Below are 26,272 nucleotides of genomic sequence, written 5' to 3' on the forward strand. Positions count from 1 at the left end.
ACTTTGGCCTATCAAAGGGCAAAATTCTTACTATGGAGAATATAATTTTCAATATGAGCTGGTGTATGCCTCTGCTTTCTAAAGCATTTACTAGTTTAACAATATAGGCCAATGTCGATTTTTATGTGTTAAATCTAAACAAGAAATATAACTTGTATTTTTTACTAGCTTTTTCTTTTCACAAGCAAAAGAAGACATGTTAATCATAAAATAAAGTAAATTTCAGATTTCAGAAATTTGTTAATATATTAATACAATATATTCTTATATACTTTTAAAACTATGATTTGAAAATGAAAGCACTCTATATCAATCAAACTTTGATATATATTTTTGGATTTTGCATTTTGGAAAATTGAAAAAACTTTCATATTCTAAAATTTCTCCCCCCCCCCTAATCAGGCACTTTTGTAATATAGAATTTCTTATTAAGGCTTAAAAAAGCACTTTTGGTTAATGCTAAAGTATTGTTACATTTCAAATATATGCCATATCAACTGACACAACAATCAAAATATTTATTGATTATTGCTCAGTCATGTGACTAATAATTGTAAACAATTAAGTACAGATGCATATAGACTGTAGTATGGTTTCATCAACACCATCAAATACAAATATGTTGTTTTTTAAATTCAAATACTGAATACAATTATGATACAACACTAATGACAGTTGTCTACATGAGGAAATATGCAAAAAGATGTAGTATAAATGTGAAGATGTAGAATAATGTAGGAAATATGTCTGTAATATTATTTTTGAATACTATTTTTTTTTCAGAGTGATATCAAGATATCCTTAAGGGATTTATCTAATGTCTGATGGTATATGGTATTTATGAGACTTTAGCCATCTTCTCCTAACCTTAAGTGTGTAAAAATGGAACAAAGGTTCTTTAGATGTTTTATGATCATGAAACATTTTTTGTAAGCTTAGATATCTCTCCTTCATTTGATGCTGCACTAAAAATGATTTAAAGAGAAAGTAATTTGGTGGGCGACTTCTGAATTTGAAAGAGAAAGATTTCTACTAAGTTTATTTGGCCCTTTATAATGACAACTTAATCAAGAAAATGAGCAAAGAATACAAAATTAGGATTGCAAAGCTTGTATCTACTGTCTCATAGGATATATTTGTTTTCACTGGTTACCTGTCATAGCTGCTAAAATATCTGACAATAAATTGAATGAATCAGTGATTTTTCTTATAAAGCAATGTGATGAAAATCTTATCTGTTATGGTTTACACTCTAGGTTTGCAGTCTAAGAATGGTATTAGATTTGAATTTTATTTTGTAAAATTACATAAATGCAAGCATTATTTTGTAAAACAATGTGTTATCATTCCTATATCATTTTACTTAATTTGAGAGCCATATCAGAGGAACTGAATGAAGATTTCTGGAAATATCATTTTCTCTTTGAAATTTAGATACCACCCATAGAAAAAATATTTTGGGGTAACCTCTCTTCAAAGAGAATTTATCCACACATGTGTGAAATATGCATTTTATAAGACCCATTAAATGAAATAAAGAGAGTATAAACTTTGAAATGTGTCATTTATGAATTATACTTGTAAAAAGTGTTGGTCAAGAATTGATTTTGAAATGACACTGTAGAACTGTTTGCTGCTTTTTTCACACATTGATCAATTAAAAAAAAAATGGGAGACTTAAGAGCTGAAAAGAAAAAAGACAAGGAGTACTATAAATATAAAAGATGGGGAGAAAGAGGGGGAAACTCGCGTTGAAATGGTACAACACAGGTAAAGAGCAAGATATATATGTATATATAAATCTAAAGTAACCAATGCTAAGAACAAGTATTTTGATTATATCCTATGTGAAAGTTGTTGTGCCACAATGGAGTTGAACATGTTGTAGAATGTGTCAAGTATATTCTAGCAAACTTTTAGGGAACATATATACAGTATATACTATGAAATATGACATTGTAATGTCAATCTCATACATACAAAGAAATAAAGCCACATCAAGCACCAGGAAACAAGTCTTTTCATCTTTTCTTCTTCCCAAGAGCTTATTCCATTATCTTCCAGCCAAATGTGATCACATCTGAATTTTAATCATTTGAGACCATGTCTCTAGATAATTTGAAGAATATCTAAAACTCCCAAAATCACAGGAATGTTTAACACTTGTTTACATCTCAAGAAGTGAATTTTCTTTCTAGGTGATGGATGGTCCCTGTCATTTATGCTGAAATTTTTTACTAAACCATGTATTCCAGGAGAATTCTGGGAAAAACCCTATACAGGCATTTGGCAGTGTGGAATGCATCTTAAGTAAAGAAGAGAAATAGGAGAAGTTGCATCCCATGAAGTTAAACGACAGTGTGTATTTTGTTGTGTCCATTCAACGGTAGCTCACAAGGGGTATAAATTTAATTGGACCACTCACATAAACTATTGCTCATGTACGGTATTTACTGGACCATGTTTACAGATAGTGATAAATACACATCACTGTGGCATTGATCTCGCTGGTTAATTACAATGATGAATGCATGTGTATAAGAAAAGTCAGAAATGAACCCCCTCTTTCTAAAAAAATATATGTAAATAAATTAATAAACAAAATTGAAAGTATTTTTTTATCTTCACAGAAGATAAGATGCTAAAAATGAAATGTATTTTTTTTTTTTCAAAACCAAGGGCCCTTATTTCAAAGCAGAATGGTTTGTACACTAGGTTACAGCCCTGTAAAGATAGTATTGTAGTATCTTTGTTCAGGTACTGCTATGGATGCAAAAAGATGTAAAATACTGGTCCTTGTGAAACATGTTTTGTTAAGCAAAATGTACAGGTGTTTAGAGCCAATCTCTCATTGGTACGTATTTGGATGCAGATGAGGCTAAAAGAACATCAAGATGGCCGATGTCTCTTGTATGCTCTCCATCTTTTCAACATACGTGCTTGCTCTTGCGAGTGAAATGAGACAAAATTGAACTCACTTATTAAGATCAATTGCATCATACCAATCGTATGACGGTAGATCTTTGGATGATATTATACCAACCCTTTGGATCCAGATAAGGCTGGAAGACCACCAGGATGGGCAATGACTCTTACAGACTAAGAGTCTCTTACCTTCTCCTCGTGTAAACGGAATGTGATGTTCATTGGTATATAAGATTTATGATCCCCCTGCCAATGGTCTTTTATACACATAAGATACCAGGCACACTAGACATCAGAGACAGAAGTGCCATTTTTCTACACCTACAGCAGGATCAACAAATACTGTCTAGCAGTATATCTCCAGACCCATACAAGGGTAGGACCACTAAAAATCACAACACCTCTTAGTTTTACTCCATCTTTTTGAAATGGAACATGAAACACAGTGGTTTCTAGGACTAATATGTCAATACCAATTGTCAACAGGTAGCTCTTTGGATGCAGATGAGAATGGAAGACCACCAGAGTGGACGATGCTTCCTAATCTTACCCAATCTCGTGGAATGTGATATATAATGGTTTTAAGACACACGCATTTATACCAATTGTCTAGTGGTAGATATTTGGATACAAATAAGGGTAAAAGAGCACCAATAAGGATGATGCTTTCCAATCACTCTACATGTGGAATGTGATGTACAGTGGTTAATAAAATGGATGCACATAACCATTTGTCTACCATTAAATCTTTCGATGAAGATTAAAATGCAGGCCACGATGGGTGGAATTTGTCATCAAGTTATCACACCATCTTGCAAGTGGAATGTTTACAACAACGTACCATCAGAACAGTGACTTTTACACCAACTATCTACAAGGAGTCCTTATCATGAAGAGAGAAAGAAAAAAAAAACACTTGAAAAGATGATAACTGATGCATTCCCATCTTGGAAGAAGATGGAATGAACCATGAAAAGTATATCAAGAGCAAATGGCTCTTTGGGTTAGAGCTATTCACCGGTAGTACTTTGAATGCAGACGGAGAGACAAGAAGCATGAGATAGAGTACGATAGGTGGATCTTGGCATTATACCACCTCTTCTTTGAGCATGGTGTTGATCTGTGTTCTCTCTTGCTTTGGGATGGGCACCGTCACAGCTACAGCAGCTGGGGCTGGAGGTCCGGCAGTGGCTGGGGGTGGAGGAGGGGCTCCTATGTGGGTCTGGGTGACAGTGACTGATGGCTGGCTGGCTTGCTGCAGTTTGAAATCTGCTATCACCTGTGCAATGAGAAGCAAACAGTGTGTTCAAATAAATTTACTATTGAGAAAATTAATCCAGTGAGCTTTGCCAAGGAAATAAATCATCATGTTCATGACTGTCAAGTTCCAGGAAGCATTCGTTCAATTGTCATTATATTTTCTCACACTCCCATCTATATTTTACTATCTTACTTTACATGGAAAAGGCTTCCAGTACAGTTGATCTGAATTAAAGAATAATTAGATTTGTAGTATCAGATTATTTTCTTTTTAACACAACTTTTTAAACATTCTTTATCACAATTGCAATGCAATCCTTGACTGGTGATACCATTACCATTACATTATCCTTTTCACATTACTTCCATTGCTGCCAACACCACCAACCACAATCACAACCACTCTTCATCACCATTGTCATCACTATCACCATCATCATCACCCTAGAAGATTTTGTCACCACGATCATAACCATCACCAGGAAATTAAAATTAAGTCACCATCATCACAATGACCACCACCGTCATCACAACTAAGACCGCCACATCAACACTGCAGGTACTACCAACATCATTTTTCACAACCATCACCACTCTACCACCATCCTCCTAACTCCTCCCGCATACCTGAGCTGTAGAAGAGGCCTGAGTGAGATGTGGGGAACTACTGTGTGCAACAGCAGCAGCGTGCATGAGATGGCCATTGACGATGGTATGCTGGTCGCCGGGCGGGGTCGGAGGGGGGTGCGCCGTCATACCGGGCATACTGGCAGGCACGTGTTGCTGGGAGGGGTCGTTGGCAGAACCTGAAAGGTAACAGCCATTTCAAATGTGATTGAAGAATCTGAATTGACCCAAGGCTGAGCTTATATATATGCGGGACAGAATCTATGGGAAATGTGTGTTATACCATAATCCAAAAGTCTTCAACTAGACGTGATCCTATTCACGTGATTTGCACCATTTTCTTGACAAACAAAGATGTTGAGCTGAGAGGATTAACACATACAAACTGCACTTACAGACACCCGTATCTGGGCCCTCATTCTGAAGTCTTTAACTTCGACCCTGGTCTAACTCTACGCTAAAATTGTGGCAAGCCATAAATTCAAAATTAGCATTTATTTTATGTCTCCTATCTTTACTTGACTCTTTCCTCATTTTTTAATGATGAAGAGAACTATAACATAAACTAATCTCAGTCAGTTACCTGTCACAATTGGCTATCCATAGTTAAACCACAACTTAAGACTTGATTTTAAATTAGACCTGAGTTCAGAGTACTGGTTTAGGTTAAATTTACTACATATCGAGGGCAAAACCTCTATCAATATATCAAATAATAATCTTTCATGAAACTATCCAAACACTGAACTAAAACTTATCTGACATAATTACTAGAGCTCATAATCAATATATTCCTAAACTGGATTACAGACAGGTGTAATAGTTTTTAGTAGCTTTAGATGACACTGTCATTGGGTACCCACCTCCAAGCAACATCTCCTGAAGGAGATTGTCCACTTTGGCGACTCCCATGAGGCGAGCAAACTGGATCTGTTCAATCATCTGCCATGTGATGCTTTGAAGTGGTGGAAGCATGAGAAGGATTTCACCAAAGCGCCCTCTACTGTCATACTGCCTGTCGTTGATGTAATCTTCCAGATGTATCTGGACCTGGTAGCGAAGCATCTTGATACGGCCTGGCTCACTCAGTCCCTTTGCATCTGGAAAGGAAGGATATTACAATCATTAGCCAATCATGTGCATTGAAAATATTTCTCTTGGATGAAACTGACGTCACCTGACACAAACAACTTGATACTTTAGTACATATGCAAGCTTAAGTTTGGCGTTTAAATTATCCTATTCTAAAGACAAATGCAGTACATAGTATTTTAATTTTTACAATTGATGAATATTGAGAGAAAAAAAGAGTTCCCCACTTAGCTGCCCAATGATAGCTATCTAGACCCCCCAATAATCTCCTACCAACATGAAACAACAGGCACGTGAAAGCTCTCTACAAGGAGTATGCAGACAAAAGATGAAGAGGTGAAAACTTTTGTGTGATAACCTGGTTTATCCATCTGCTCAAGAGTTTCTTGCATCATGAAGTACATATCTGGTCATGGCCACACCTATTGAAAGTAACACATTGTTAGTTTAATCCATGTAAAGAAAAGTAAAGGCAGAGTACAAACCACAGTAAATGTGAAAAACAAGGGAAAGCTAATAAATGTGTTACAAAGGAAGCATAACCTTCAGAAAGCTTACCTGGGTCAAAAAAGACAATTGCTTTGAGGCAGGCAAACTCATGGTCATCAAGACCCACATCCCTCATGGGTGTGATGAGTTCATCAAGGACACGACTTGCCACTCTGTGGATATCCATCTGATCCTGGGAATGCCTTGGAAGGATCACATCAGGTCCTAGCACTAGGATGTCTTTGTAGGGCAGAGACCGTCTTGCTGCACCCAAGACAAGGTGCTCCCCAGCATGAGCTCTTAAAAGGGCAACCTAATTTAACACAAGAAATGAGGAAACCTGATCTGAATATGGTCTGAGTGGATTTAAGATACAGAAAGGATTGTTCTGAAAACTATGCCATCTATCATAAGTTGAATTGATTTGAACTTGTAACAAAGGTTTACTAGTGTAAGTTAAGGTGCTCCCCAGCATGAGCTCTTAAAAGGGCAACCTAATTTAACACAAGAAATGAGGAAACCTGATCTGAATATGGTCTGAGTGGATTTAAGATACAGAAAGGATTGTTCTGAAAACTATGCCATCTATCATAAGTTGAATTGATTTGAACTTGTAACAAAGATTTACTAGTGTAAGTTAAACTAGACAAATGATTAGCCAAGATTATCCCACTGCTGCCACCAATTTAGATAATAGATCAGTAATGCTGAAGAAAACGTAAAACTGAGCTTTGTGATAACTTATTTAAAAAAGAAATAGAGATATTTTTTAGTTACTTGTGATGTCAAACTTCTTGTTATACTAGATTTCTAATGAAGGATTTCTTAATTCAATTGTCAACTGTCTAATGACAAAGACCGCGAAGAGGATTCCATGAATGATTAGATATTCATGGCAATTTAGTAACATCCTTTTGCAACATCATGAACATTGTTTTCTCTCAAACAATGCCTGATTTTGTAATCATTCATTAACATAATCTTCAAACATATTCACAACTGATTGGATTTTTAAAAATTCATATTGAAGTTCTGGGGGTGTGATCTTACATGTCACTGCTAATAATTTGCTACTGAATTTAATTCTGTGATAGGGTTAAGAATAATGGGGATAATGATTAGGGTTTTATATAGTTTAAAATGAGATATGTTTTGGCATATTCTACACACCATTATTTCACAAGAGTGATTTAAACAAAAATTAGGACAAACCTGATCATCAAGAGGCAGATCACAGAAGCTGGGGATATACTTTGCCCATTCTACCAGTACCAATAGATGTTGTTTCATATACTCTCACACACATCATTCATTGTAGCTATCTTCTTCCCTGCTATGGTACCATCAGGGAGGTTTACTGGATTTGGAATCTACAAGAAATTGGGAGGAAATAAATCACATATGAATTTGAAGGCAATGGTCATCTAGTCATTCATAGTCAGTTCCATTCAAAGTGATTAAACCATATTGCAGGGACATTTTCTTAATTTATGGAATCAATGAGTTATGAATATTACAAAATGGAAATTACATTCATAATGTTTGAAGTTGGAAGTCAATGAGCAGTATTTTAGATCTCTTACATTCCCACAATGTTCCCCAACATGTTCAAAATATGGTTGTAGATTTTGAAAGTATAAGGATGAAGAAGAAAAGTGTGTTTGATTGTCATTATTTTGAATATGAAGAGATGTGCCTAATTTTTTAAGCCAACATCTTGGTATCTGTTCTGGTATTTGTTCTGGATCTAACTTCCCAATGTTCCTGATATATTTCATAAATTTGGAAATATTTATGGTGTAGTTTTCTTTAAATTTGATTTGATTTATTTTTCGTAAAATGTAGTTTTTCGTAAAGTGTCTTAGAAATGTTAAGAATTTAAAAACGAGATGGTCTTCAAAGTAATGACTCAACATGAAGACAGAATCCACGTTAAGTCATTTCAAGGTGCACAATGAGAGGAAGGCCCTTGCATATCAAAGGCCTATCAGACAAATAAAGGCGTGTTTACGCTTTTATCAATAGCATAGGCAAAATACAAGGAACTTACGACTTGTCTTGACATATGTTCTGCATTGACAAGCTGTGGGATAGAGACACCACCATTCTGTAGACCATCCTCATAGCTTGGTCTCCTGGTACTGATGCGATCTCTCTCATTCTGAACAGCTGGAAGGGAAGAACAAGCTACTCATATCAGTCAAATTATAATGTATCAACTTGACTAATGTCTATCCTCAAACCATTCCTTTGAAAGTACCCATGAAATCATTTGGAATATCAGTGATCATTTCATACTTTCATTTTGCATTAAACGTTCATGGTATCTTTGTAGAGGTGTAAGAATTTCATATAAATTTGGAATAAATGTGTCTTCTTTGTGTTTTCTATAAAACAGTAATTTTCAAGTACTTAAATAGTATCAAATGATGTTCAGTCAGAAATGAGATATTAATATTATACTTTCAACTTCAAAATAATATAAGTTAATCGAGAAACACAATCAAATACATTTGTTTGTTCAGATCAGTTCCATTTTTATTGGTAGTGAGCTATAGACTTCTCTCAATATCTGCATTCCAAAGCTCTTATATACTGTTAATATCATGTATTAAAATCGCTCTAAAATCAGATTCATCTTGGATATAATCCAAGAATAAGTCATTATTATTATTATTTGTTAGGTGTCACCTGTGCCTGGGAGGCGAAAAGCGAACTGAATCAGTATGACCCGCAGGTCTTTCCTCCCGATATAACTCATTGGGGGGGACTGCAGTTGGACCACTACACCGGGGTTTCTCCCTAGTCTTATACGAATAGTGCAGTGGGTTCTCAACATGCAATGGTGGTGACTTTCCTCTACATGGGACCTCCATTTAACGTCCTATCCAAGTCAAATGAAAAAGGAAGCCTGGTTAACAATGATTGCTCAGTACCTTCTTTCTTCATGCCGGCTCTGAAGCACTTCTTTAATCTACAGTATCTACATTGATTCCTCTTGTCCTTGTCCACCACGCAGTTCCTGGCGAAGCGGCAGGTATACTGGTGGTTCTTGCGCACGCTCCTCCTAAAGAATCCCTTGCAGCCATCGCAGGACGCTGCTCCGTAGTGCTTCCCGGTCGCTCTGTCGCCACAGATGGAACACTGAGATGGTTGTCCATTCAGATCATTCTCTGTGGGAAGGAAAATAAGAATTGTCATAGCTACATTTTTTTTTCATTTTTAGGGGTGTCATGTAGAATTGATAAAAAAGGTCTGAAATCATCAAGAATTATCCCATTCCTGCATGGAAAACAGGTGCTTTCTACGTGTAAAAATATATTGATAGTCTGAATTTCTGAAACATGACATCCCTGAATTGTGGATATACTTATAATTGATCAAGCATCAATTTCAGCACACTGCTCTGCAGTGCTTCCCAACACAATAGTCAATATAGGAAAAAGAAATGGGTAATGTCTATTATTGTATATCTCATGAAGTAACATTAGCAATGAATTCCTTGCAGTTGCACTGCAACCGTTTGTTATAACCTCATTTTACCTACAACATTTGTATTTATTTTGTTTTTGCTTTAAGTAAAGTTATATAAAAGAAATAGACAAGGGAAAATGGAGACACAAGATATTCATTCAAATCTGGTCCTCTAGTACCAAATATTTTCATAAACTTTTTAATTTAAATGAAGAAATGAAAAACTCAAACTGTGCTTCATTTTTCAATATTTTTTTGGTGCATTATACTGCATAAACGATGAGGGGGTTTTGCAAGTGTAACAAAAAGTTGAATAAGTATGATTGAAAATATGATCATTATATATCATGAGAGAAAGAGAGGGGAAAAACAGCACAATAAGGACGTACTCATCAATTCAAAACACAACTGCAATTTAATTCCTATTATCTCTAACTTAAGTACTCTCTCTCAAATCTGGCCTATTTATTACACATCACTCAAGAATAAATTGATTTGTGAGCATAGCATTCTACACAAGAACGAGAGCCATGCAGGAATGCTTGATTTCATTTTCGATGTGCTGCCAAGTCAAGTACAAATATATCTATAGTAGAAGCTGCTAACCAAACATCGGTGCTAAGGCCTAGTCTACCTACACAACAATACTCCCAAGGTCTGCACATATATATGGCTTGTGAGGTCACAAACATGACCTAGTCCCACGTATAGCAAACTGTGCAGTACCAAAATAAATAGGGCCAACTTTGCATAGCCAATATATGAAGAGAATCAAGGACTGTTTTTGATGGATAGTAAGTACATGAAAATGTATGACTGTATAAAAGGAATGGTGATTCTATACGGCAGCAGCAGTGCACCCAGGCATACTAGTAACCAAACTACAACTGACAATCAAATGGTAAATTGTTTATAATCATATAATATATCATATTTATATCATCAAATAAAAACATGTTTTATAATGCATAAAATGGATCAAACTTCAATGATGGAGCTCCTCTGCTTTTGATAAAACAGAATGGCAAATCAATAAATGAGTGAGTGAAAGGGTGCACAGCTTATAAATCTAAAAGTGTTGGGTATCATATTCATTTATTATATTCATTTATATATTCATGTATTCATATCTTCAGCCAAATCATCAATAGTCAAATACTGCATATCGATCAGTACGGGTGTAGTTTTTCAATAGACTCGGTGTAGTAAAGCAAAAGGCATCTTCCTTACTACAGGCAATAATAGACCCAGATGCCTGAGTGATATGCAGTTGAATGACTAGACACAATAACATAGCAACACAAAAGAAGAATTATTATTTCAAAAGCACAGGACAAAATATGACGAGGTGGGTTATCTTTGCAATGTGAAAGCGCTAGCTAGCTAGATTGCGATAGGTACATTGCACGGGTGACCCAGTTGATTGCGTTGTGTGTGTATCAAAACAACACATCAACTGTAGAGAACAAAAAGTTCTTTGGAGAGTTGCATGAGATATGTTGCCAATACAATGCCAAGATCGAAGTCAAATGAATGGGACCAAAGCTTCACACGGGTCTACGTTATTCAGATCTGTGGGTGCAGGTTGCCCGTCGGGCGTAGGCTAGACAGATATTCGGTACAGGTTCAATCTGACTTCTAGTGCAGTGCAGTGCAATGCAATCAATGTATAATGCACCATGCTGTCGCTGTGCAGCCACAAATGAATTGAATAACTTTATTGTCCAAAAAGGAAATTCTTTTTTCACCGGTTTACACACATATAGATACAATGTACATACCCAGAAACAAAAAGATGATGAAAACATGTCAACATGAGGAAATAATTCCAACTCAGGAATACATGGTTCACTCAAAATTTACAATACACAAGTATTTGAAATACAAGTCAAAGTTAAAGTTGGGTTTAGGAATAAATTCATATTCTAGTATAACCATGTTTAGTTATACATGTACTGCAGTTATTGGCAAGAAGTAATGAATCAAGCTGATGCAAGTGAAATTGTAATAGAAAGTAATGGAAGTGCAAGAGAGGTGTGTCTTATTCTAAGAAAATCTCTAATTAATATGAGTGAAAGTCAAAGTTATCTATTGTGATTAATAACAACGATATACAACTTTGACAGCTTTGACAACTTTGACTTTTCACTTATATTAATGGACAAGTTAAGGAGCGAGGGTCGAACTCTGAAAAGTAGATCAGACTGTAATTTGCACTTTACTAAGAGGCGGCCTGGCAGATCAATCTATATCATATTAAATTAGGTCTTAATTGTATTTCACACCAAACTAAAGCTCATCAATTGTTAGCCAAGGTTATAGGTTAATGACACTTCTGTCCAAATTGGGACACAGGAGTACTTGTGCCCCTCCCCTTACTTAATTAGATCACACAAAGTCTTATTCCAACTTTCTAAACTAAAGCAGACAAACGTTTGTGCCTTCACCCCCCCCCAAAAAAAAAAAAAAAAACTTATAGTTGTATATAGAGTAATTAGAGTTTAATCCATATCATATATGATAATTTGCTCTTGTATTTCATGTTTACTTATGGAAAATAAATTTTTTGATTTACATTGTTTGTATGAACATATGCAATTTCTTTGTAATACTTAAATTTCTTCTGTTGGAAATGAATTAAACTAAGATGAATTTGATTCTTAAACAGAATGGTAAATCGATTGTATCCCTTCTCATTTCAAAAGATTATACTCGTGCCTTCATTTCTTGCACCATTTGATTGATATAATTACAAGTTTTTTAAAACTAATCAAATTAAATTGTCAGCACTACATGTAGAACATGCATACCATTGCACCTAGAATTCATATCCCACTTTAATACTACAATAAAAGATAAATGAATAATTACATTCTTTGTCATATGTATTGTGCATCAATCATCTATGGTCACAAAACCATTCCATAGACATTAAATGTATCAGATAGAATATGGCCTCTATGTAGAGACCTCGTTTCCTCAGAAATTGTCATTCATAACTACCTTATTTTCACACTTCAAAGAATACAAATGAAAGGTAAACGAAGGAACATGGATATAGCTCTACAAATCTGTATGACAAAGTTCAATTTAAATTCAATGGACCATATTCATAAACAAACCATGGGTGAAATCAATACCAGTATCACTCAGGGATGCTAATAGTATTATTCAATATACGGTATAGTTAAATATAAGAATTGTATCCTGAAATTTGCATACACGTTCAAGTGGTTCATATCCTATTTTAACCCCAAGCTTACTTTAGATTTTTTTGTATGTTCATGTAAGTTTAGATCTATCACAGAACATGTTGGCATATAATTGTGTATAGATTGCACACTTTATCTGACAATTTAAATAAACTGAAAAAGAAAATTTTAAGGATATACCAAAACTCTTTACAGGTGTGCAAAGCACAAAACCAGAAGCTAAGAATATAAAAAAATGAAATGTTTACACATTTAAGTGTTTACACATTTAAGTACATAAGGTAAACACAGTTAGTTTTACTAACATTGTAGTTGAAAATTTAATAAGTGATTAAAGTGACCATACATTCCAACATTACAAGAATTATTTTACAACTTTTAATCCATGTCAAAGAAAATGACAGTTACAAATCAATCTCTTCAAAGATTAGTAAAAACATATAGGGCAATAGAAAAAAAAATATGAATACGTAGATGATGAAATACATCCTGTTAATTGAAACTATTATAAACTTGTGGGGAAACCAGTTTAAAAGGGAAGTAATTTCCTTTTGTATTTCCTTGACTAATGTTAACTACAATTCCATACGATATTTCCCTTGTAATAAGTTTTTATCACATTTAATCTGCTATGAAATGAAGTAAATCAAATCAAAATAAATTCAAACACCTGTGTGGTGATCACTTTTCTTTAAATAAACCTTATTTTTTTACCATGAAAACAATCCCAATCACATATCTTCATATTTCATAATTACAATGTCAGGAAAAATTGGTTACCCAATAATCAGTTATCAACTGTGCTAGACATATTTATGCATTTTGTTTCCCTTCCCTTTCAATGGATTTTATCTTATACATCTACAAGAATCACAAGACCAATTAGGAAGGTCATTACTATCCTTTTCATAAAAAAAGCTTTTTGGTGCCAAAATGACACAAGATATACTTCAACACAGGTTTAACACCCTTTTGTCACTAACTAACCCATAATTTTATCCAACCCTGTAACCTGAAGCCATTTTCCAATCTTTTACATGCTAAACCCACATGCAGAGAAAACCAGCTCTTCTTACCAACCGATTTGGCCTAAACAATGGCGAGTGTTTTCCTGTTTTGGCTTACATTGTCCCAATGCTTTCATTTTCAGCCCTCATTCCACACTGCCTGTATTGTTTTTCTTTAATATCAAAGGGATAGTTCACGTTTTTCCTTAATTAAACCTAGTTTGAAATTATCAGAACAAAACCAAAACAGGGTTTTTACACCAAAGTCATCACAATTTTGAGAAACCATAATTGTATGTCTTAGAATTATGACAATGTCAACGTCAAAACAGTCTAATGCTTGTACAGAACTGCAGCAAGATTTCACTAACATCAGAACTTTAAAACAGAGCTTCATCTGGACTATTATCAAATTTTGAGATACAACAGCCCATCAATGATAAAGATATGATATGAGATACCATTCAAAGGAGATATTCCGCAAACATGAAGGACCTCAGAGGATCTAAAAAGTTGGTAACCAATTATTCATGAAGAATAAGACCTTAAAACCAGAGTGCCCCATATTGCTGATATGGCTATAGTCACAGCTACTATGTATGTTCAGGGCAAAATAATTTTGTAATCTCAATGAAAATCTAAAACAAAACTTTCTGAATTTTAAAACTGCTCTAGGTGACACAACTGAGTTTCCTCCGAGAAATTACTTTGTGGAAAACTGTGAGAGGGATACTGATTACATTGAATGGCAAGCAACCTGCTCTTAAAAAGTCAGGTTATACTGCAGCAATTAATAAACAGACAGGATATACAATGGTAGGAAAACTGAGACAACAAAAAGAACCAACAACTCGAGTTCATTTTCTTCAAAACAAGGTGAGAGGAGTCTGTAACTGAGCCACAAACCAGAGAGAGAGAGGCCAAAGTGTACCAAAATACAGGAGTCTCAGGAATTTGATCAGGCTCATACTAATTGGGAATCATACACGCTATCTGCTTCCATTGAATACACCATTGTGGAACGAAGTGAAATATAGTAAATGACTTCAAATAAACCTGGTGGGTGTTTCATAAAGCTGGTTGTGAGTTATGAGCGACTTTACAAACGACTGGTGATCCTTTCTTATGTGCCAAATCATCATCACTGAAAATGTGGTGTATGTCATTTACCACAAGAAAGGATCACCAGTCGTTGGTAAAGTCGCTCGTAACTTACAAACAAACAGTTTTATGAAACACCTATCTGGATTACATTTTCCACGCATGTGAGCTTGTTCAAAAGAGTTGCAAATGTTATAGAACACCAAAGTTTTGGGATATGAATGTGTTAGGATATTGTATGGCAAGCAATTGAATAGGGCATGAATACCGCCGGTCTGTTGGTGCCATGGGAAATGTACATCAACATAATGGTGATGTTGAGTTATTTCTTTACTTTAAAATTATGGAACTTCAAAATGAGTTAAATGAAATAATTCTATAACAGGTGAAACCATTGACTTTTGAATATTTTCTACAAATGTATGGGGTTTTTTTTATGTTAAATGAAGCTGTAGGTTTTTTCAACAAATAGTTTTTTATATTAAGAGGCATTGTAAATACTGAATGTAAACTTAACTCCAGTAAACTAATTTTAGGACGGTAATAAAAATGAGGTCTTAAAATGGGCGAATCAAATTTCTGAGGCCAATGGGGGGGGGGGGGAGTAGATTCATGGTCAAGCCATTCAGTGGCTTTGGATTAATATATAAAGCCTTGGATATCAGATACTACGGAAACTCAGAAAGTGAAATAAAGTAAAAAGGAAAATGTGACCACCAACCAACCCTGTGGATGTAATATTCACCATGAAATATGTATTTCTCCTCTTCTTTCAACATCTCCGGACTGAGGAAGGAATATTGTCCGATATTTGTAAAGCTGTTGAAATCCTGATGTAAATGATTAACTCCAAACTCAATTCTTATCTGCCCCCTATCATCCCATTCAGCCATTCTTCAGGTAATATACAATGCATACCTGAGACGATGCAGCTACAAATTAAAACATCAGCCATTAAAATTCCTAATCTTTTCAACCACTTAAACCTATTTGTCAATCATACACTCAGCTAGTGTACACTTATCAAATACAATAACCATGATAGCAGCAGGGCCTGTTTCTTGTTCCACAAAGAAATAAGGTTGCTACTTTTCTTCACATGAAACATACCAGATATCATCTTTCCAAATTAATATAAAGATAGGTATTACTTTACATAAATATGGGGAAAATCAAAAGGAACAATGTAAGTAGCATGCTAATAACTCTATTCACGTTGCACAGAAAAATAATACAAGTATAAATTCTATAAATAATAACATCCTTTTCCCTTTTTGTTTTTCTTAACCAGTATTTTAGTCCAAATTGATACCTTTTTCTTGTGGAAGTTCCTCAAAACAAAAACTAGAGGAAAAGCGCTGCCATGGGATATAAGCAATGTGATACATGTATATTCATTCCACATGATCCCGAATAGATAAAGAATTCCAGGACAATTTAAAAATATTTGAGGACAATGCCAGCCAAAAGAATCATATAATAATAATAATATAATAACACTAGGCATTTATATAGTGCCATCTATCTACAAATAATCTATTCCGAGGCGCAGTGGTTATTATCATTACCACGGCTTAAGCTCAAGCTGCCTTCAGCGCTCATTGCATTTAAGGAATTAATCCTGCCGCTACCCATTTACCTCACCTGGGTTGAGTGCAGCACAATGTGGATAAATTTCTTGTTGAAGGAACTTACGCCATGGCTGGGATTTAAACCCACGACCCTCTGTTTTAAAGTCCGAAGACTAATCCACTGGGCCACAACGCTCCACAATTAGCAATAAATACCAATCACAATACAACTACAACAAATCCTCTCAAAATGAGGCAATTATTAAAAGGGAATTATGAATGTATGACTATAAATGTAACAGCCTTAATGATGTCTAATCCCCCCAAAATTTAAATTGGTAACTTTGTAAATAGATTGCAGTATCATGTGACAAGTCTTCAGTCATTGAATGATTTATATATTTGGCACATATTTTTTTCTGGGCTTCTTATAACCTAGCACTGCTGTTTGAGAAGAAAGCTCTAAAGAATTGAGGAATTTTAAAATTTTCTGTATAAGCTTCATTCAAACTTTCAACGTCTGATTATCTGATACTTCTACTTTCGTTTAGAGTAGGCCTATATAGTTTTCTATTAAGCTTTGGTTCCTCTTGCACCAGCACTAATCAATACTTTAGAATACACTTGGATTCTCTTTTGTTTTCCCCGAATTCTTTTAAAGTGCCTAGCCAATAATTTAGAGTAGTAAAGACACCTGAATTTAGCGCATTTACGATCATGTATTTACTTATGATCATGTATGATGAGGCCACCTAACATATATCATATTAAAAATGATTTAGGGCAATCACTTTTTGTAACCATCATCTTCCCTTCCTTTATGGCATGCATCATACGTTTATGGCTAGGTTGGCACCCCATTCAACTTTATTCACAGATTTGTGCAATTTGGTGTTCATTGGAAATAAAAGAGAGGAAATAGTGGAAATCTTTACACTGGCCTAGCAGACTAAATATCACTGCAAATAGAACTAAGGCAAACACTGCATACGCCCCCTTTCTTATCGTAAAGAACTCCATCAATCATATTTATTCTATTTTTTTTCCTTTTCATTTGAATTTCCCATCACATACTTGCTTGTCTCCCAGGCTATTGTCTAGTACATGTACATATGTGTTCTGGTGCAATGCTATTACCTTTCTTTTCACCAATTGTTAAAGTTTGTTTATTGTCCACTGCCACCTATGGTTTCACTTTGGCTGTGCTAAATTTCAACTCAGTCACCTAGATTCTTCCCCAAAGTATATATGTTCAATTTTTCTAAATGATGATATGAAAATTAGGATGGAATACTAATATCTTGAAATAATGGCTTGATGCAATAACTTGTTCGAACCAGATTATAGGACACTGCATTCAAAACTAGACCGTATTTTTAAGTTTCTGGATACATTTACTTGACAATATTTCATTGAAGTAGATAATGAATTAGTGAATTCACATCCCTTCAAAATACAAGCAACAATTGAAACTAGGTCTTGATACATGTAAATTTGAGCAAGGCCAATCTTGGGCCTTGGTTTGCAAACATATCTGGAGTGGTTTGTCACTATTCAAGGTTGGGAACGAATAAAGCTCTCGGACACATTGTTTCCCTAAAAGCATTCTTTCTAAAAACAAATGACTTTATTTGAAACAATACTATAAGTACGCTGTTAAGTCCTGATCACTGTTTTAAGTAATGAAAAAATTCAAGAACATTCCTGATGGAGTTAATGCACATTGCACACGTACAAGATGAAGATGCTAAAAATAAGAGGGCATTTCAGAACCACAAATTTGATCAATTTCACCCCCCCCCCCAAAAAAAAAAATGAAACAGAAAAAAACCCCAATGAATCTGTAATCTGATATTTCCATGCTACATGCTTTACTGGAAGAAACATCATATATCAATACAAATAGTGACCACATTTTTTATGGAAACCTGGGTCATGTAACACAAAGGTTAGCGATTGATCGTACGCTAGATTTTTATGATTGATTGTACATTGTAGTCAATGGAATCAATCGTAGAAAAATATTCTACGATCATTGCTAAGCTTTGTGTTACGGGGCCCTGATGAGTGCGTGATACAAAGCCAAGAGAATTTTGACAAATTTAATGATGATCGGAATAAATACTTCACAGTCCAGGACTGCTGATTATTGAAAAAGCACTACACAAGCAATAAGATAGATTGCTAAATTGCAGTGGCAGAAAACATGTGACACAACCAAAATGTAAAGGTCAGATCATAGGGGTTTGATATTTACTCATAACAAATTCTTGTCAAGAATACTTTTAAAGTAAGCTTTACAACCATGAAGCGTTGGTATCATTCAAACACTATATGTTAATGAATTTGATTCTTTTATTTTTTCACTAAGCATGGCTTTTGCATTCCTAATAGCGCCACATTTGTTATGTCTTAAAAACAAATCTTTGTCATAATTGGCCTTAGCGAATAATTTAAGGATTCAAAATAGCAAGCGTCACTTGCTGTTAAAGTTCTAGATGTTCACAAACTTTCTACAAAGCACCTGTTATGAAAGCACATGAACTGGCCCATGAGTATCCAGTCAAAAGAAAAGTCATGTAAAAGGTCTTAAAATGTAGGGGAGATATTTTACTCAAACATATAAGATATGGGATCCCAACATAAAATGGGGAATAAAGAAAGAAAAAGTCAACCAAAAGCACTCATCCAAATTACAAGGTGATTGTGTGAGAACCTGTGACAGTTTGTCCCACACCCATACAAAAATGCCGACACGTGATCCTTTTTTTAGGAGAAAATCCCCTAAACATTGGACTTTCAACTTGAAATTCAAACCCACATTAGATGGCAATTAGGCACCTTGAATGAATGGCACCAAAAATAGATCAATACTATATCATTCATTCACAAAATTGGACTTCATTCTCGGTTTTCCTATGCCATGTGGGTGGGGCGGACTTTCAAATATTGAAACTCGTGTGAGTTATTGTATATTTTCTCACCACATGTTGTTTTGTTTTTATTTCAGATTGGACTATGGCACTATTGGTAAGAGGGGAACGGGATCCCTAGAATCATAATGCTACTTTGAAAATGAAGGAAATCGTGGGATGGGGAAACCTATGGACTTCAGACTGGAAGTTTGGTCTCTGATCACTGTTTTTTGCTGTCAAAGCCTAAAAGCTCTAAAACACACACCATCTAAACACTTTAGTGATGGGAACAAAAGTTTCATGTTTGTAAATTCTGACAAAGGTTCTTTGAAATGTAAAGGGACTACTGTTTTAGTGGACTATGGAGTTTGACAAAGCCCAGATGGAATGTGGACTTCAGTCAGACAGAAGGAATTCCTTGCCATCGGGACATGCATATGAATTGTGTTGTGACTGTGAGGACACCAGCAGGTCCAAGAACAACTCTAGGCACATGAAGACTGCATACAGCAGCCATTAGATGGCTATTGTGCAACTGGATGATCGGAGGAAAGGGGGGAGACCATGAAGCTACAAGAAGATATGGATAAAGAAAGAAGAAGGAAGATGATTTCCAATCTCAACGAAAAGGTACAAGACATAGGTGACTATTGAACAATTGCCTACTACAGGAACTGGTGCAGGAGGCTGATGTATCCAAGCTTCATGCCACCAAGAGTGTGTTTCAACTACATTTGTGGTGTACCTGTAACAGGTTGTCAGATTTGAGAACTTTCCTTGATTTTGACTGACTGAGAAGCACAGATGTCTTACTGCTACTAGGAAGAGTATCAGATAAAACTTTATCAAATGAAACATTTGACAAATCCTGTCATGGAGCACTACTCAGCTCTATATTTCCACACGGATGATCGAGAGCTTTCATCATTTTTTTTTCAAAATTAATCTGAAACGAAGAGGAAGAACATTTGATGGATGTGACAAGACCTCTTCCTTGTAAAAAAAATTATCACCTTCCACAGGAAAGGAAGGAATACATAATATTCTTGACAGGAAATTAAAAGAATGGCCAAATGACAGCTTGCCAATAAATAATACCAAGGACCCTTTGGTGTAAATCCTTTTGAGGTTTTACCCATGCACAAGCTAATTGCTTATTCCATCTAGTTTTCTCTGTCCACAAGAATAAATCTTGATTGTAACCTTTTTCACCCAAGTATGATTTTGCATCACAAAAAAAGTGTTAAAATATTTTTCTGACCTGGAAATTGCATCTTCTATTTTAAAAAAAATTTGAACTGCAAATCTTCAAGCATAAATCCAATCTACTAAAGCCTTAATAGAAAACTATAGCTGAACTATAGCCATATTCATGTAAATGGGTAAAAGAAACAATAGATAATATAGAGAATTGTTATCTTGCAATTTTTCTGAACCTATTTTCAAAGAATAAAACTTTGAACATACCAAATTTACTAGATTTTTAAAACAATTTTTCACAATTTTGACATGTAAATTTAAGATTTGACTACAGTTCTTATATAGTGTTCAGAAGCACATTCAAATGGTGAGAATGGCACAACAATCCAGAAAATATTTAACCAAATTAAATTAGTCTACTATTAATTATATATTAATTATGTTCAGACACAGTTCAGTATGTGTTTGTGAGTCATATATATTTTTTTATTTCTATGTTTAAACCTATTTTTCTGCTACAGACCTACCCTAAATGTTATAGCGATGCACACTTCCATTTGTCTATGTAAAAAAACATACCTAAAATTTGAATTAAAGAAATATTGATAAGAACACCTTTTTTACTCTCGGTTCTAAGTTAGAACACCTACATAGTTTGAATAGTGAGCTTTTTTATTTGATTGTCAAATTTAAGACTACATGAATACACTTGTTTTTTTATACATATCAAACAGATAATGTAAAGGCGACTTTTTGTGGTAGTTTTTTATTTAATTGCAAGTCCACTTTCTAAATAATAGCAAGAGATGAAACTGATTAATCAATGTAAGAAATCAATGGAACAACTCAAGAAAATGGGTTATATTCAAACGATACCTTCTAGTGTTAAAGGTGATGTAGGCTCAGCTCTAGTCACAAATAGAATATACACTGTAGTGTAGGCCTATGCTTTCTCACATTTAGAAGGGAAGGGTTAAAGAAGGGTTTACGATATTCAATAAATATTATCAGGGTCAGCTGAAGAGGACTGAGATGAAAGACTAGCATAAGAATAGAGAACAATCATAAATAGTTAAACACTAACCAGGCCCAATGGGTTGTGCAAACATGGCGTGGCGTGAAACGAAGAAATGGGGAAAAAACATAGGTGAATCTAGTGATTGGTGGAACTATAAGGAAGGGGGATTAGGGGCGGAAGTTTCACACAATTTTGTCTTATTAAATTCTATTCTATTTAACTAAAATGTTATTTAAGTGCCCAACTGTTTCAGGCTAATTATAAAATCATATCTAGAACTATTTGTGACCACTGTGCAATATTGAGAGAAATGTGTGCAGGATTTGTGTAGCAGTTGCATACCACCATGAGAATTACTATACGAGTCTGCTCACTAAATTTGATGGAAAGGGAGGGGGGGGGGGGGGGGGTAGGTAGGAGGAAAAAACTAACTGTAACCTATTAAAATTTCACCAAAAAAAGCACATCCAGTAGGTAGGTATGTATCATCTCTAAAGCCTCAGGTGTTATTATTCCAATTCAAACAGGGTTTACCTTTTCTAACAAACCTCTGATTTAGTGGCAGCAAGTTTACATTAAATGCTTCAAGATCAACACCTGAAATACATTAAAGTAGGGTTCAATATAATCATGGAAAATACGCATTCCACTGAAATTAAGAAGTATACAATGGGTCAATATAAGCATTCACACACCTGTGCTGTGCATCAGATATCATAACCCCTCCCCCTATTAAGATATCGCTTTATATACCCCTCCCAGAGAACTCAATAGGCCATCGACAAGCTATCAGGAACCTGATACAGGTTGACTCAGGAACAATTAATCACCAAACATGGCTGAAATTAAGCCGGATCAGAATGTATGCACATCCATGGGGTCCCATCTCAAATAAGCCTAGACATGATATAGCGACCGACCGTGTGCTCTCAAGTGCAAATCTTGCTTGAGGGGTTGCGGTAAACTCGAAGGGAATGAATAGGTTGTAAAAGAGACAGATAATAGACGAAGGTATTCAGGTTTGGTGGATACTATTCATGTTGAACAGCACATTCAAACATAGTATTTCCCTTGGGTAAAGGATGTGAGAGAATATACAAGTTGCAAATACAGATATGTAGTCAAGTGCCTGTTGCTATTCAACAGGTATCAAACTGGACATACTTACAGCTAAATCACAGAGATATTTCCTAAATACGACAACCTTATTAAATAACTACATTTGGCATAGTGTGAAAGAAATTGAGGTAAAAGTCTTTTGATTTTGTTTGTAATAAAATGAATGATGTGCTCACAAAATTGTGACTGCTTTTAGTCATCCATCCTGATATATCCTTTTTAGGTTTTTACCACATGGCTTCAACTTATTGCAGTTAAAGACTGACCTTGACAATGACCTTGTAAGACAACAGAGCTTCTCGTGGAAGTCAAACCTGACATCAAGTTCGGATCCATTAAGAGCAGAAAATTTTTGGAGGTTTGATGAAATCCATCAAAGAAACAGAGTGATGAAATTTTCAAAAAGCTTATTATGTGAGGTCACATAGAGGCTGTTCTCACTACGTTCCTAAAACTAGTTTACTGGAAACTAGTTTAGTGGAAACTAGTTTAATGCGTAGTGAGAACGGTCAAAGCGGTCTTGGAAGCGATCTTCCAAACCAGTTTGGAAAACCACCTCGCGATGTAGTTTTCAAGATCGCTTTGCCTCGTTAAACTGGTTTTAGCGTAAGTGAGGACACAACCGTTCTTCGGGAAGCGATCTTCGCACATTTTGAGCGCACTACTCCACACGACAGGTGTAGAATGCCTATGCTGCGGTTTCGAATTTCGCGCGAAACGTGTCACCCCACTGAGAGCGTTTCCATAGCAACAAGAGCGCTTTACGTGAAGTGATTTTGAAAACCACTTTCGTGTGATCAAGTGAGAACGCTAGCAAAGCGATCTTCCAAAGTGGTTTCCTGAATCGGTTTCCAGTAAGGAACGTAGTGAGAACAGCCTCATATGCCCAGCTTCCCTCAAGTGTCATGTGACAAAAATTCCACAGATACCATTGTTTTATAGATTATGATTATCGATCTTAGTTTTTTTTTTTAATGTGTATCAAATAATAAAATTACAGAGAATACTGAATGTTTCATAGTTCACCATTTCTGTTATTTGTCACATGCACTAAGAGGCCAAATATCCTTTTCATTTGCTGGATTATTTTCTATTACGTTCCTGATAAGTACCATTCCAATGAGCCAGCTCTTAATTTATTTCATTATCTCTCTTCTTTTAATAATTCTTAACAAAATATTTCCTTCGTATTTATTTTATTATCATTTCTTTTGCTATAAAATGAAAAGAGAAACAAACAAATATACTTTCACAAATTTCACCTTGCTCTTATGAACACATACTTGGTATCAGTACGACTTTACCATTCGCCTATGGGGATAAACAGGATTGCGTAGTGCTCAAGCGCTGAACTTGATTGTAATTAGAGATCAGACAGTTATAATCGATCGGTCAATGGTCAATGTCCTTTGAGTACATTGTTTAATGTCCAACCACATGCATTCATGCTTGAGATGAAAGAGTTTTGAAGTGTTAAAAGGAAGTAGCCTGACCTTTGTATTGTTATTATTGCTGTAGTAATTAACCTTTGGGCCTACTAAATTAGCCATCACCGACTTCCAAAGGTGATGGAAAGCGATTCAAAGTTCTTTATTTTCTATCATGAAACATGACCCAGTTGGTGATGAATAATAATAGTGTCTTCCCCAAGAACTGTTTGATTTGATGAATGAGGTTACCATGCTATAAATAATATAGTATATTAATTGTAAGGGGTCTTGCACTTTCAACATGTACTTTACCTAAATTGAAATAATGACTGGGAGATACAAATTAATGAGAAATATACAGGAAAGGATATATAGTCCAAAGACCTTTTGGCGATGCAATGATCTTGTCATCTGGACACCAAGCATCTAACATAAACAAATTGAACTACTTCTCTTAGGTCAGGCATTAATAATCTTAATGTAGGATGCTAAATTAAGCCAAATGTTCAGAAACTAACATGTGACTTACTGCAATATGAAGCAGGATGCCTCCAAATTTTTAATTGATGTTCCAGTAAAGTATGAATTTCCAATAAATTTCAAGTTTAGATTGTGGCAAAAGAAAATATAAGCCATTGTTCACAAGAATAACATTAATTTAATTAGATCATATTTCAACACATCTTTACAATTAAAATGATTTAGAGTCAAATTTGGCTAACCATATCCGAAGGTATGTTAAATTATTTGTTACTCATATGAAATACCTAGAGGACTAAAGATTAATATAAATTTATAATGAGTTTACATAAAGTGATTTGTATTATCTTCTCTGACTAAAATCTAGAGTCCTTAAGACCACTAGATGCTCTATATTTTATATTGTCATTTTCAGGTTATTTCAATAAGTGATGACAGAAAAAAGAAACTTTTGCATACAGAAATCTTTGGCAATTTAAAATTTCAAATGAAATGACTGACTATACACTGCTTTAAATCTAAAACTTAAAAAAGCAACAATATCATTAATATGATTAGCATTTCCTTGACTTGTACAAAAGTTTAGCAAAGTGTTCCTTTTCCATATATAAAACATATATATTCTAAGAGATTATAGATGATAAATTTTTGCAGTGCAAAGATTTATGGAGATGTGACATATGAATGATTATTGAGGAGTCAAGAATTCTGCAGACCAAACTATCTGTTGTCTTCATAGCATAAGGGCCAATTAAAATTAAATTCTTGTTTAGGTCAATGAAAAATGATACTGATGATGCTAATGGAATGATTATAATTATACACAAATACAAGAAGATAATAGAGGGATCTTTTTCAGTGTTCATGTTGGTCAAATTTGACATCCCTAGTGGGTGTTTCATAAAGCTGTTCGTAAGAAAAGAGCAACTTTAAGAACGACTGGTAATCCTTTCTTTTGGTAAATGGTATAATAAATTGGCAAGGGTTTAGCGCGTAAGAAAGATTCACCGGTCGTTCTTAAAGTCGCTCTTAACTTACTAACAGCTTTATGAAACGGCCCCAGGTCGTGATTACCCAAGATTTAGCATGTTGCCACTATGAAGAAACAACATTTTAAGCAATTATTTACTCAAAATTTACATTCCTTACACCTGGGTTGATACTTAGTAAATATATATTTATGTAATTTCAAATTAGGTAGGATAAATATCTACAAAGTAATACTTTGGTAATGAACTTGTTTTTCAACATAGCCTAATATATTATTTTTTTAAAAAGGTTAGTGCCAAACATCCTTGCAACTGGAAGGTTCTAAAAAATAAAACCAAGGTATCTTGAAATATAGATCACAT

The 26,272-nt window shown here is 34.9% G+C and overlaps 1 protein-coding gene across 1 annotated transcript in view; it reads right to left on the reverse strand.

Annotated features, from left to right (window-relative positions):
* Positions 1-632: 632 nt before the first annotated feature.
* Positions 633-26,272, reverse strand: part of LOC121407763 (hepatocyte nuclear factor 4-gamma-like) — a 35,811-nt gene continuing 10,171 nt past the window's right edge. The window contains 8 exon segments of the mRNA XM_041598958.1: positions 633-4,204; positions 4,813-4,991; positions 5,676-5,912; positions 6,463-6,706; positions 7,606-7,683; positions 7,686-7,763; positions 8,444-8,580; positions 9,330-9,566. Coding sequence (XP_041454892.1) covers positions 4,013-4,204; positions 4,813-4,991; positions 5,676-5,912; positions 6,463-6,706; positions 7,606-7,683; positions 7,686-7,763; positions 8,444-8,580; positions 9,330-9,566 — 1,382 coding nt within the window. The 3' untranslated portion in view covers positions 633-4,012.

Source organism: Lytechinus variegatus, chromosome 2, assembly GCF_018143015.1.
Source record: "Lytechinus variegatus isolate NC3 chromosome 2, Lvar_3.0, whole genome shotgun sequence".
Lineage (NCBI taxonomy): Eukaryota > Metazoa > Echinodermata > Echinoidea > Temnopleuroida > Toxopneustidae > Lytechinus > Lytechinus variegatus.